The sequence below is a fragment of the Dipodomys merriami genome, unplaced genomic scaffold (genome assembly GCF_024711535.1).
Source record: "Dipodomys merriami isolate MVZ:Mamm:240054 unplaced genomic scaffold, mDipMer1.0.p SCAF_9, whole genome shotgun sequence".
Lineage (NCBI taxonomy): Eukaryota > Metazoa > Chordata > Mammalia > Rodentia > Heteromyidae > Dipodomys > Dipodomys merriami.
The window spans coordinates 33764455-33777443 of NW_027206512.1; the positions used below are offsets into that span (position 1 = coordinate 33764455).

General features: G+C 43.4%; 1 protein-coding gene across 1 annotated transcript in view; it reads left to right on the forward strand.

Moving 5' to 3' along the window:
- The window catches only part of Igfbp7 (insulin like growth factor binding protein 7), a 70376-nt gene that overhangs the window by 49362 nt on the left and 8025 nt on the right, over positions 1–12989 (forward strand). Inside the window, exon 2 of the mRNA XM_070013219.1 lies at positions 10985–11094. Within this exon, the coding sequence (XP_069869320.1) occupies positions 10985–11094 (110 nt within the window). The remainder of the gene's footprint in view (positions 1–10984; positions 11095–12989) is intronic.

The following is a 12989-nucleotide window of genomic DNA, read 5'->3' on the forward strand; positions in this document are numbered from 1 at the left end:
AGAGTTTTTCCCTGGGCTAAAGAGTGGTGCCAAGGGCTTGTCTGGTTCTCAGAGAGTCAGAGAACTTTAGTCTTCTATTAAACATTCTGTTAAACATGTGGCTCCCTGGTCTGCCTGAGAGTTCATGTCTCAACCTTCTTTAATTTTCCAGAATTTTCCAGGCCACTAGATTTAGCAAGTCCAATTCTCCTGAAGTTGAATTCCACCAGAGGCCAGGGATTCCGGACATCTATTTCTTTTTTCTTTTTTTTTTTTTTTAACTCTTTTGAAACAGGGTCTCACTTTGTAGTCCAGGTGACTAGCCTGAAACTCCAGATCCTCCTGTCTTGGCCTCCCAAGTTCTGGAATTACAGGTGTGTGCACCCACTTCAAGGGAATGTACATCTAGCCAAACTAAATCCCCCATTGGTTTAATCTAGAGCCTGTGGATTGAGATGAAGCTCTGAGGGTGGGAGATTTACAGACTCAGGAAGACACGCTTCTTATGGAAGCATTTCACAATGCCAGGATGCCTGAGGATTTAGGAGAGGGGGATGAGCCTATTGTCAGAGATGCGGAGTCCTGGAGCAACTCGCTCTGTGGACATATAGGAAGCCAGGAATAGGTGTGTCCGTCCATATGCTTTGTCAATAAATACCCTCTCATGAAAACTTCCTGCAAGCAAGCAGGAGAATAGGAAAAAGTGACCGGGTTTAGTTTGCCAAATAATTTTAATCTTTGTATTCGAGCTAGCATCCTCCTGTACTGCAGAAATGTTTAATACATCTGATTTAGTGAGTCATAATCCAGACAGGACAGGCCCATGATTTGTGAGGAAAAAGCTATTTCCAAGGCTATGTTAATATAGACAAGAAACACTCAGGTAACTAGGGAGTTTCCCCTCCAGAAAGTCAGTTCTTCCATAGCTCAAACCCAAATAAAATCTTCCCATGGATTTAACTTGTGTGGGCATCTGCCAGTGCATTACAGTGGTAGTTTCCATATTCCATCTTTTGTGAGAGCACTGTTGGAGAAGTCAGCTCATATCCTGGTAGCATTACAACAGAGGCCATATCAGCTCATCTATCCATCATGCATCTCCCAGGATAAGTTTATGCCCAGCTCCAAGGTTGACTGAGACCACATGTGGTCAAATCACCTATGAGCAGTAACCTGACCCTGCATACAGACTCTTGGTCCACAGGCTACCATTTTTTTTCTTGCTTTAGACCCACACAAAGAAAAGGGAAAGAATAAGAAAAACCATCCAATAAGATTTGATCATAAGCAACAAATTGTAAGAAATTACTTCTTCTTGATGGTCTATGAACCCTAGGGAAATAATTTTGAGCTATTGCAATATTCGCTATCTAAAGGAAAATATCTGAATATTATGTCTGTTTGAGAAGAGTAGATCAAAACACTCTAAGGAGATTTTCAGCATCAATGTTTGGAGACAAAATGAAGTATTTGGCTAACTGAGAAGCAATGAGGAATCAGCCAGTAACATAATTACTCGGTCTGTATTTGCTGTCGCAGGGCCTGTTGTATTGCACAGTGCATGTTCAGATGGGTGAGCCATGCAAGCAAGAGACCGGAGGCCTAGCACGGCTTTAGCTGTCCACCTGTCTGCCTTGTTTGGGCTGGGTGGGCAGCAGCAAACTGATAGGGCCTCCCTTTGTGGAGAGAGAGCCAAGATGGCTTTCTTCCACAAGAAGGAAGCCATGTGACCTTCCCAGGACTGCAATGCAAACTGGACAATGTTCACCTTGGCCCCACTGGTCCCCTGCTCTGAATCCTTTCTTCTCTCCCCAGGGGGTTTAATGTCTCCTCACCACCAGCCTGTATCTTCAGTTCAGCAAATCTGAACATCTCAATCCAAATCCGTCCTTCCCCACTTCAGTTTAGTACCTTCCCGGATCAATATCCTGCCTCTGCAATATGGCAGCCTCTTCACAGCCTTTAACCTTTTCCCCTGTCTCTGCAGCCAGTATGTTACTCCTCAACAACAATCATTCTTCCTGAACCATCTCGCTTCCACTCTTTCCTTTGTATTCCCATTGCTATAGCCTTCATGAAGGCCCTCAGGCCCCGCTGTGTCCCAATACTGGTGCAAAAACCTCCAATATCACCTCCTAAAATGCTACGTGAAGTGTGTCGCTCTTCTACTTAGAAATACACCAGACTCTATATTCTGAAATAAAACTAATATTTTCTGAGTAACAGAACTCAGTATTTATTGAGTAAAACTTTACCCTGTGCTAATTGTTTGTATTTGATCTTTCTGTTAATCATAACAATTTGGAATCTTTTTGTCCCATCTCACAGAAGAATAAGCCAACAGAAATTAAATAACTTGAGTGATATTACATAACTGACGGTAGTCTACTATAAACATTGCTAGTGGTTTGTTTATGTTCTAATTGTCCTCAGTTTTTCTCAAACCTAATACCTTATTTCTAAAGAAGAGGAAACACTTTTACGTATTGCCCCAGACAGTGTTTAACAAGGCCCTGTTATTATGAACCATTACTTCTTCCTTCAGACTAAAGTATAAATGACTAACAGAAGCTGCTATAACCACATATTTTTCCTACAACTAATAAATTCTTTATTAAATTTTCTTTCCTTAATTTAATTAAATTTTCTATATTCAAAACAAATAAATGCCTTATTAAATTTGGCCTCTGCTGTTTAAAATGTAGTCTTCTCATCTCCTTGGCTCAGCAGATCCCCTGAGACTGTATGCTAGATTCCCATACCAGTGTTCAGCTTCTACATCATCCACCTCTGGAAGTTCCCAAAATGCCTTGGCAGATGGCTCTGCTCTTTAATTAGCGGTACAGTTTCTACTTCCCCTTATTTAATATCAGGAAGTTTCTACTTGTTTCATCCCCTTCCACCTCTTGGCCATAGTGCCTTCCTACTATTCTTTTCTCATGTGGTACTTTTGTTTGGTCCTTTCCCCCTCAATATGTTATCGGAATCTCATCTTAGTTTAAGGACTTTTGCCAACTTGTCTGAACTCCTTATCTCCATATGTGGCATCTGACATCTTCCTTAAGTCCCCTTCTCCCCTTATTTGGTATGAATGCACATACTCTAAGAATCATTTCAGGTCCAGCATTGTTAAGAGCCAAGAGGATGTGATTTGCAAATCTGCCCTAACTTGGAAGAGTCCTTATGCTCATCTGCCCTAGTCATGTTAATAAGGATTCAGTGAGTACCATAATGTGAGTAATATAACTCACTTTATATGAAGCCTTTATATGAGCCTTTCTTCCAAATAGGTCTACCCTTCTCTGAGTGATATATGCTGGAATTCATGTGTATCACCTGGCCATATACTAGATGATAGGTGAGTGTGAAGTAGTCAAGAAGCCTTGCTTATGACGAAAGGGAGACAAGTAGATTTTTTTTTTTTTTTGGTCAGTTGTGGGGCCTGAACTCTGGGCCTGGGCGCTGTCCCTCAGCTCTTCAGCTCAAGGCTAGCCCTCTACCACTTGAGCCACAGTGCTACTTCCAGCTTTTTTTGTTTATGTGGTGCTGAGGAATCGAACCCAGGGCATGCAAGGCAAGCACTCTACCACTGAGCCACCTTCCCAGTTCCACAAGTAGATTATTTTAAATAAAATGAATAATCTCTCTACCAGCTGATAACTATTATTGTTACACCACCATTCTATAGTTATCATACCACTCATATTATAGTCATCAGCTTGACAATGTCATATAGGTGCATTTTTAAGACTTGGGTGACTTCTCCACTGTCCTAACCATGTTGTGCTGAAGTTGCTGGTGTCTATATTTACCCAGTGTAGACTTTCCATCTTTCTAGTGAGCATGAGAAACATAATACCATACCTCATGTCTCAGTTCTGTCATCATCGAAACATTGATGCTCAGAGCTGTACGGACAAACTCTGAATCCAACAAGGACTTTAGAGAAGAAATAAGTAAGGACTGCATTTATAAAATCACCATTATCATCATCATCATCTCAGAGGGAGATGTAAATGTTGTCTTAAAACTTCATCTAAAGGAAAGGGATTAGACAAGAGACAACAAGAGGGAGAATATTCCAAAGATACATGGTATTGACACAAGGGAAACTTCTAGAAGTGGTAATGCACCAAAAAATTTGTAAGTGAACATGGGAACAGGCAGTGGGGTTGGCACAGAAATGAAGAAGAGTGAATTGTCACAGGGTAAGAAACAGAGATGGAGTGAATGAGAAAAACAATGAAGCAAAAAGTATCTAGTTAAGTCAGGCTTCAATGGCTCACATCTGTAATCCTAGCCACTCAGGAGCTGAGATATGAGGACTGAAGTTCAGAACCAGCCCAGACAAGAAGTCTGTGAGACTGTTATCTCCAATGAACTACGGAGGAGGAGGAGGAGGAGGAGGAGGAAGAATAAAGGAAGCAGAAGCAGCAGCAGCTGGAAAGTTGAGCTATGGCTTCAGTGGTAGAACACCAGCCTTGAGGAAAGAAGTTCATAGACAGTGCCCAGGCTCTGAGTTCAAGCCACGGGACTGGAACTAAGAAAAAAAAGTATATAATTGACTATGACTGGAGGATGGACACTGGGTGATAGGCATCGATAACTGGGGATAATTCAACTTTTTAAATTACTCTATTTACTTCAATTTTTAAATTAATATTTGTATATATTTAATTTTTATCAAGGAATTTGTTTCTTAGGCTCAGTGGACTATATTCAGTTTCAAGAGATGACCTTTTCCTGACATCTCCTTGGCTCTTTCAGATTAAAAACTTGGCCGACTAGATAACAGATGATATCTGTCTACATTCCTCTTTTTTACTCCTGAGAAAATATAAAGTACACATTGTACGTGGGTGAGTGCTGGGCTTGTTTGTAAGAACTGAGACCTCCAGAGCCAGGCAGAGGAATTCAGAACTGCATGGTATTGAAGATGGCCAGTAACTGTGCTCTGGGTCGTTGGTGTATTCACTTCCAAACCCTAAGACAGGCCCTAGCGTCTTACCCTATCAAAATGGCAAAGTGGCATGCAGCAAAGTATCCAGCATCAAGTAATTCATCCTCTAGAGAGCTCTGCCTTTTTTAAAATAGTAGCCTGGTTGAGGACACCTCAGGTCATGGCTGGGAAGTGCTTTGTGCTCTGCTAGAAACTAGGAAATTGTTCACATACTTCCTTAAATTATCCCTCTCCCCCCTGTGCTTTTTATAGATTAATCAATTGTAACTCAATTTTTTTACAACTTCCTATAAAATTTAAATGAATCACCAGTTCAATTTCACATTAACTCTATTTCCAGGCCTTTTCCATGTGTCATTTGTGTGTTTTGTGAGAAGTAACCTCAGTTTCTTCAGAACCAAGCTGAATGTTCCAAATTTAAATCCATTCATCTACAGCTCTCTCTTTTCTATCTCTTTATCGATTCTTCTCAGGACCTCATACTTTTGGGTCAGAATCAAGTACTCCTGAAGTAATCTGGCAGTGTGTTGTTCATGTGTCTGGTACTTGAGGCCAACTAAAGATCCTGCTGGAAGCTTCTGATTGATTCTAGATGATACTGGTTTGTTACATTGAATTTTAGCCTTCTACCAAATTCAGAACTTTATTTACAATCTAGCTGTCTTTCTTCATTTCATTTTTTGTTTCCTTCTCTTCTCCTTCCTCCCTTTTTCTATTTTCCCTCCCAAGGAATGATTGAAGAGACCATCTTTGAGAGCCTGCCTCACATGAGTGAAGCCCTGATTTCAATCCCCCGTACTGATAAAGACAGACAGAAAGGAAGACACAGAGAATACTTAAAGTTATTAGGCAACAGTTAAAAAGAAAAAAGTAAGAAATAAGAAGACCTGAAGAAGCCAGACACCAGTGGCTCATACCTATAATCCTAGCTACTCTGGAGGCTGAGATCTGAGGATCACAATTGGAGGCCAGCCTCGGCAGGAAAGTCCTTAAGACTCTTATCTCCAGTTAACCACCAGAAAGCCAGAAGTGGTGCTATGGTTCATAGTGGTAGAGTGCTAGCCCTGGGCAAAAAAAAAAAACTCAGGGAATCCAAGTGCTGGTGGTTCACATCTGTAATCCTAGCTACTCAGGAAGCTGAGATCTGAGAATCACAGTTCAAAGCCAGCCTGGGCAGGAAAGTCCATGAGACTCTTATCTCCAATAAACCACCAGAAAACCAGAAGTGGTGCTGTGGCTCAAGGATTGAGTGCTTGCCTTGAGCTGAAGAGCATAGGGACAGTACCTAAGCCCAGAGTTCAAGCCCTATGACTGATTTAAAAAAAAACAAACCTGAAGACAGATATTAGAGGAACAAAAGAGATTAAAGCCAATTAGTTCATTGTGTAAGTGAAGAAAATAGGGTTCCTTGATTTGGAGACAGTCACTTGAAACAGGGTCATGAGTGGGTTTGAAGTTAGCCGCCTAGGGTGGACTGGTCCTCCCAGCAGGTAGTAGTGTGGACAGCTTGCTTGTTTCCTGAACTTCCCTGGGCAAGTAAATGACAGAGAGAAGCAGTCGACAGGATGTTTGCTAGACAGAGATGTGAACAGCCTAAAAAACCTTCATGGAAAAGGGCAAGAATAAATAAATAATTGGGCCTACCCTTGTGTGTGTCCCTATACATTTAAAACTCTGTGACTTGTTTTAATTGGAGCACAAACACTGAGGATGATTTAAATGGCAATGTGGTGACTCATGGCCTGGCCTTCAGAACTGATTTGAGCTCTTTGCATGAGAAAATCAGCTCAGAGTGAACTAAAAGATTTTTACTCTTGAAAACAGGCATTCATTTTGGATCTTCTTTGGCCTTCTTGGAAGATAAGATAGATTTGGAAAGATGTAGAAGTTATTTCATAGTTATTGAGCCAAGTGCTTTCCTGCAGTAGAGCTGAACCCACATTGGGTTCAGCAGCAGTGAAATTGGTGATCCAATAAAAGATGAGGACTGCTAGGTTCAGAGTTGGGGCCAGGGTACTGTATTGCTGCAGTTGCCATCATCCCAGTATGACAGGTCACACTGTCACCATCTCTTCTGAACACACTTGACCTCTTGGTGTCTTTGTGGACCTCCATTAAGTCCTTCCCTTTCTCCTCACACTGAGTAAAGCCTCATTCCCTAGCACCACCATGTCCTGATTTTATCAAGAGTTTCCTCCATTCCCTCTCTACTTGCTCCCAGGGAATTTCCAGCCCAGGTATAAAGAAGCAAAGAATCAGAGAGAGACTAATAGGTAGAATGAGAGGAATCCTGCTCAGATTCTTCCAACACAGAAAGCCAAATTGAAGCCAACCTGCCTCTACCTATTATTCTATGAAAGCTACTGATCGTTATTCTTTTAATCATGTATTGACTCAATTTGCCTTTGTAAGAGAGTAAGTATCTGAATTTGAAGGGTCCTTTATAGGGTAGCACTTAGCAATTAATGTTTATTAAATTTTTGTGCTATTGGGTCTGACCTTCATTCAAGGGGTATATGTAGGTAAGATATAGCAAACTGGTCTCAAAGACCTCCTTTTTTCATTCCCCCCCATCCTATAACAGTTAAGAGATAATGCTGACTTTTAAGTTATAAAAATATTGTCAAATTCTAGAGGCTCCCTGATGTGGGATGGACAGAATCATGTTGTGTTTTTAGATTAGTCTAAAGGTGAATGCAGCCCATTCATTTAAAATTCTATATGCATTCCAAGGGCTGGGAGAAAGATAAATCACAGCATGATTTGTCCTAATCTTGAACTCCCTAAGGATGGCTTTTTATCACAGTATTCCAGAGTTCAAATATATTTTAAAAAGTTCTTTCTAGGCACTGGTGGCCCAAGGTCCCAGCTACTCAGGAGGCAGAGATTGGAAAGATCTCAAAGAGAAGCCAGTACAAGGAAAAACTACTAAGACTCCATTGCTACCTAGCCGACATGGTGGTACATACCTGTGGTCCCAGCTACCTGGAAGACAGTAAATAGAATCACAGTACTAGGCCAGCCCTAGGCAACAATGTGAGACCCTATCTAAAACAATAACTAAAGCAAAAAGCAGGGCACACTAGGAGCCAGGCTCAAGTGGTAGCGTGTTAGCCTACCAAAGCAGGCCCTGAGTTCAAATCTTAGTATCAGTCTCCCTCCTCAAAAAAAAAAAAAAAAAAAAAAAGTTGGGCTGGGAAGGTGGCTCAGTGGTAGAGCGCTTCCCTTGCATGCATGAGGCCCTGGATTCGATTCCTCAGCACCACATAAGCAAAAAGAAAAGAGCCAGAAGTGGTGCTGTGGCTCAAGTGGTAGAGTGCTAGCCTTGAGCTGAAGAGCTGAGGGACAGCGCCCAGACCCAGAGTTCAGGCCCCACAACCGGACCTACTCCCCCCAAAAAAAGAAGTTATGCTATGGGAAAAGCCACAGCGTGTCTCCCATATCCTGACAGAATGCCAGGTTGGTAATGCCCCAGCCTCTGAGATGGAGGAGATGAACACAGGTTAAAACAAGTGGAGTTGTGCAGGGCAAAGGCTCCCAGATCATACAATAGAACCTTCCTGCATTCCTTGTGTGGCTTTGATGCGGTTAGTGGACAGCTTTGTTTCTGAGCCCCCTCAAATCTCTGAACACTAACGTATTCTTCCCAGAACAATCCTTTGAGATCCCCTGAGCTTTGAGGTCAGGCTGCTAAGCCCCTGTGTGGGAAGGAGGATGGAGCAGCAGGGGGCCGGGCAGCTCTGAGGTGTGGGAGAGGAGTTCAAAGTCCAGCCAGATCCGGTTATGTGGTGCCCAAGCCCTTGGGGTTCCAGGGCTCCCAAGGAAGCCATAATCGCCCTTTGCTGGTGTGTATATTGTTGCAGTCAGACAGACAGACAGACAGACAGACAGACAGACAGACAGACAGAGAAGCACATAAATCCAGCCCGGCTGTGCTCCATGCATCCACAGTTGAGGCAGAAAAGCCAAATCTCCCAGCAAAGTTATACAATTGCACTTCATACCTATGATTTGGGGGGGAAACAATTACAAAGAATGTTTAGAACTTTCCAAACTTTGATTGTGTTGCATGCGCTTACAAGTGGGCAAAAAAAAAAAAAGAAAAGAGAAAAAGAAAATATCCCAAGGGATTTTCAAAACCTTCTCATCCTTGGAATGAGTGGGAAAATCTTCCATACTGGGGTCATTTCCTTTCTGTTTCAAGAAACTGATGTGCTGGAAATAACCCTGTTGCAAAAGGGAGACTTCATGTCTTTTGAGTACTGATGATGCCAGAAAAACTTTCCAGGCCTAAAGGGGAGCTTGTCCCTTTCCCAGGCCCCTGGTGCAAGAAGACCCAGTAGTTGGACATGTGACTGGGGTACAAGAACCCCTAGAAGTTGACCTTTGAGATTCTGAGGGAATAATTAACTCATTCATTGAAGAAACAGGGCAGAACATGGAGGGAAGGGCCAGTCTAAGCTGGAGCATAGCATGCTGTCCCTCACAGGAAAGCCAGGATGTGGGCTCTGTGTCCCCTCCCCTACAGACTGAGCCAAGTCACTGTGAAGGCCCCATGTGGCTGAACTCACTCTTGAAATTAGGGCTGGGAAGGTGGATTAGTGGTAGAGTGTTTGCCTAGTATTCATGAAGCCCTGGTATTAAAGTACCACATTAAACAGCAAAGCCCAGAAGTAGTGCTGTGGCTCAAGTGGTAGGGTACTAGCCTTAAGCAAAAGAAGCTCAAGCCCCTGAATTTAAGCCCCAAGACTGGCAAATAAGAAAAACAAAAGAAATTAACAGAGGTTAGCTGGGCGCCTGTGGCCCATGGCTTACACTTATAATCCTAGCTACTCAGAAGGCTGAGATCTGAGGATTATGTTTGGAAGCCAGCTCAGGCAGACTAATCCAAGAGACTCTTATCTCCAATTAACCAGCCAAAAAAAAAAAGATGTGTCCAAGTAGTAGAGTACCAGCCTAATATTTTTCCTGAAAGGTCTTCCTAAAGCATAGGAAAATTGTGAGGATCTGAGGTCAAGTCCCAGTACCAACACACACACACACACACACACACTCATACATGAAAATTGTGAGGATCTGAGGTCAAGTCCCAGTACCAACACACACACACACACACACACACACACACACACACACACACACACACACACACACACACACTCATACACACACTTGTTGATTCAGAATAAGGACTTGCCTACAGAGGAAACTATGATAAGGTGAAAGCTGGATTCCAGTGACTTGTGAAGGCCTCTCAAGGGGTCCTATACTTGCTGACTATTTGGGTTCTCCCAAATTTATCAATACCCCTTTGCCAGAGAGAGACCTGGACACAGAACCCTGAGGAGGACCCCTTAGAGGAGACACTTATTTTTCTTTATCAACTATCTTTCCACCTGTACTGGGGGGGCGAGGAGGGGAAAGGGGCCATCCAGCATTTTCCCTCCTATCAGACCCCTCTTGTAAAAGGTACTCTCCCAAGTCCCTTCCAGAGCCCCCCCCCCACTTTTTCCTTCATCCCTGCTCAGTCTTAGACTGTGCACTGTGCTCAGCACATTTTCCAATAGCCCTTTAGATTCATTTTCTTCCATGACCCAAGGAGCAGCTGTTTGTTTATCCACCTCTCCTAAACAGAAACACTGGTAAAGCAAAGAAAGAAAAACATCAAACATTTTGGAACAAAAAAACAAAATCCCACTATATTAATGGCAATGGTCTCAGATAATACAAAACAGGTGGTAAATGAAAACTCACGTAAGCATGGTTTGAGAAAGAAGACAATTTTGTTAACAGCTTTTTCTTCCTAGTTGTTTTTGTTGGTTTGCTTGTTTTGATTCATTTTTCCCCCTTTTCCTCTGCCCCCCCCCCATTATGCTGGTGGTGGCAGGAAGAAGTCTGATCTTTGAAGTCAGCTGTAGATTACCCAGAGGGGATGGTCTCCTAAACATGATCACACATTCCTTCTAATTCCGATTAGGATACTGACTCAGAACTCATGTTCAGGGCTGCTCAAAGATAGATTTGGCTTTGTGCCCTCTGTTGTAGGTCCTTCCATCGTGACGCCACCCAAGGACATCTGGAACATCACTGGTGCCCAGGTGTACTTGAGCTGTGAGGTCATCGGGATCCCAACCCCTGTCCTCATCTGGAACAAGGTCAGTGGCACAGACTTCAGGAGGAACTCGTCACCTGAGGAGGTGGTACCATGTAGTCCTTTGCCTGTTCTTTTGCTGGCTGCTCCTCAAAAGCAGTCCCTAAATCTATGGGACATTTCACTGACCTCCAAACAGTCCCTCTCTGTCCCTCTATTTGCAATATCTGGCAGGGATCCTGAGAAATGAAAGAATAATACTGAACTCCCTCAAGCCATCATATAGAGGTAGTATACAGATGTATGAATGTGGGTGTGGCCTCTGGAGGAGATGGTGTAACATGTTTAGGAAATAGAGCTCCTGTCTTTCGGCTGGCCATGGCTAAGACTGAAGCCCTCAGCATTTGCTGAGAGAATTTATGTTCCACAGAAGGGCAGGCCTGGCTTGGCAAGAAAGAGAAGCAAAACTCTATAGCCTTCTCTTGTGAGTGTGGATTATCTTCATCCAACCTCTACATGCCAGGAAATAGAATGATCCCTAATGGTGAGGGGAGGGATGAGGGATGGGTGAGGGATGAGGGAAAGGCTGGGATCCAGCCCTCAAGGTGCCAAGGTTATGGGACCACAAGTTAGGGACAGAGTAAACCACTCCAGGAAGAAGGGGAGACTGATCAAAGGAAAGATCCTCTCCTCTCTGAGTTTTGCAGAATGCTGACCCCAAGTGGCAAAGTGGCATACTCTTTTTCATCAGTCCATTTTTTTTTTTTTTTTGTCGGTCGTGGGGCTTGAACTCTGGGCCTGGGCGCTGTCCCTCAGCTCTTCAGCTCAAGGCGAGCACTCTACCACTTGAGCCACAGCACCACTTCCGGTTCTCTGGTGGTTTATTGGAGATAGGAGTCTCACGGTCTTTCCTGCCCGGGCTGGCTTTGAACCGCGATCCTCAGATCTCAGCCTCCTGAGTAGCTAGGATTACAGGCGTGAGCCACCAGCGCCCGGCTTCATCAGTCCATTTTGAGATGACTTTCCAAATGGAAAAATAAAGAGTGTGAGTTCCCTAGCCAGATTAACAAGGGCTCTGGGCAAGCCGGGGCTCCTCAGCTTGGGCACTATTGACATCTTGGTGCAGCTGACTCTTGCAGCAGGGGCTGCTGGGCTTCAGAAGATGTTGACAGCTTCCCTGGTCTCTACCCACTGGAGACCACAGCTCCCACCTCCCACTCCACCCCCTGTGATAATTAAAATCATATTTCTCCTGGGGAAAAAGCATCCCCTCCCCCACTGAAAACCATCTGTAAGCCTACTTACTCAGGAGGCTGAGATCTCAGAATCCTGGTTTGAAGCCAGACAGGACAGGAAAGTCCATGAAACTCTTATGTCCAATTAGTCACCAAAAACTGGGAAGTATGAAGTAATAAAGCACCAGCCTTGCAAAAGAAGCTAAACAAATGTGCAAGGCCTCAGTTCAAGCCCCAGTACTAACACACACACACACACACACACACACACACACACACACACACACACACACACACACACACACACACACACACACACACACACACACACACACAAAGAAAGGAAGAAAGAAAACCACTGCTCTAAGGCTCAATTTCCTTTTCTGTGTGATACATTTAGCATAGAATTATCCTTAGGCTTAAATAATACAGGTAAGTCACATGGCTCATTGGTAGATACATAATAGCACTCAGTATAAAATAGCCACTGTTTCTGGAAATATCTCCCTTTGAGTGACATTGTCTTGTGATATGCCAACACAGTAGACACATTTTCTTAGCATGTTGGTAGGAGGAAAGAAAATAATACTTTGCAGTTATAATGCTCATTTATATTTATGTCCTTGTATGAACTATCTTTTTTTGCCAGTTCTGGGGCTTGAACTCAGGGCCTGGGCACTATCCCTGAGCTTCTTTTGCTCAAGGCTAGCACTCTTATCACTTT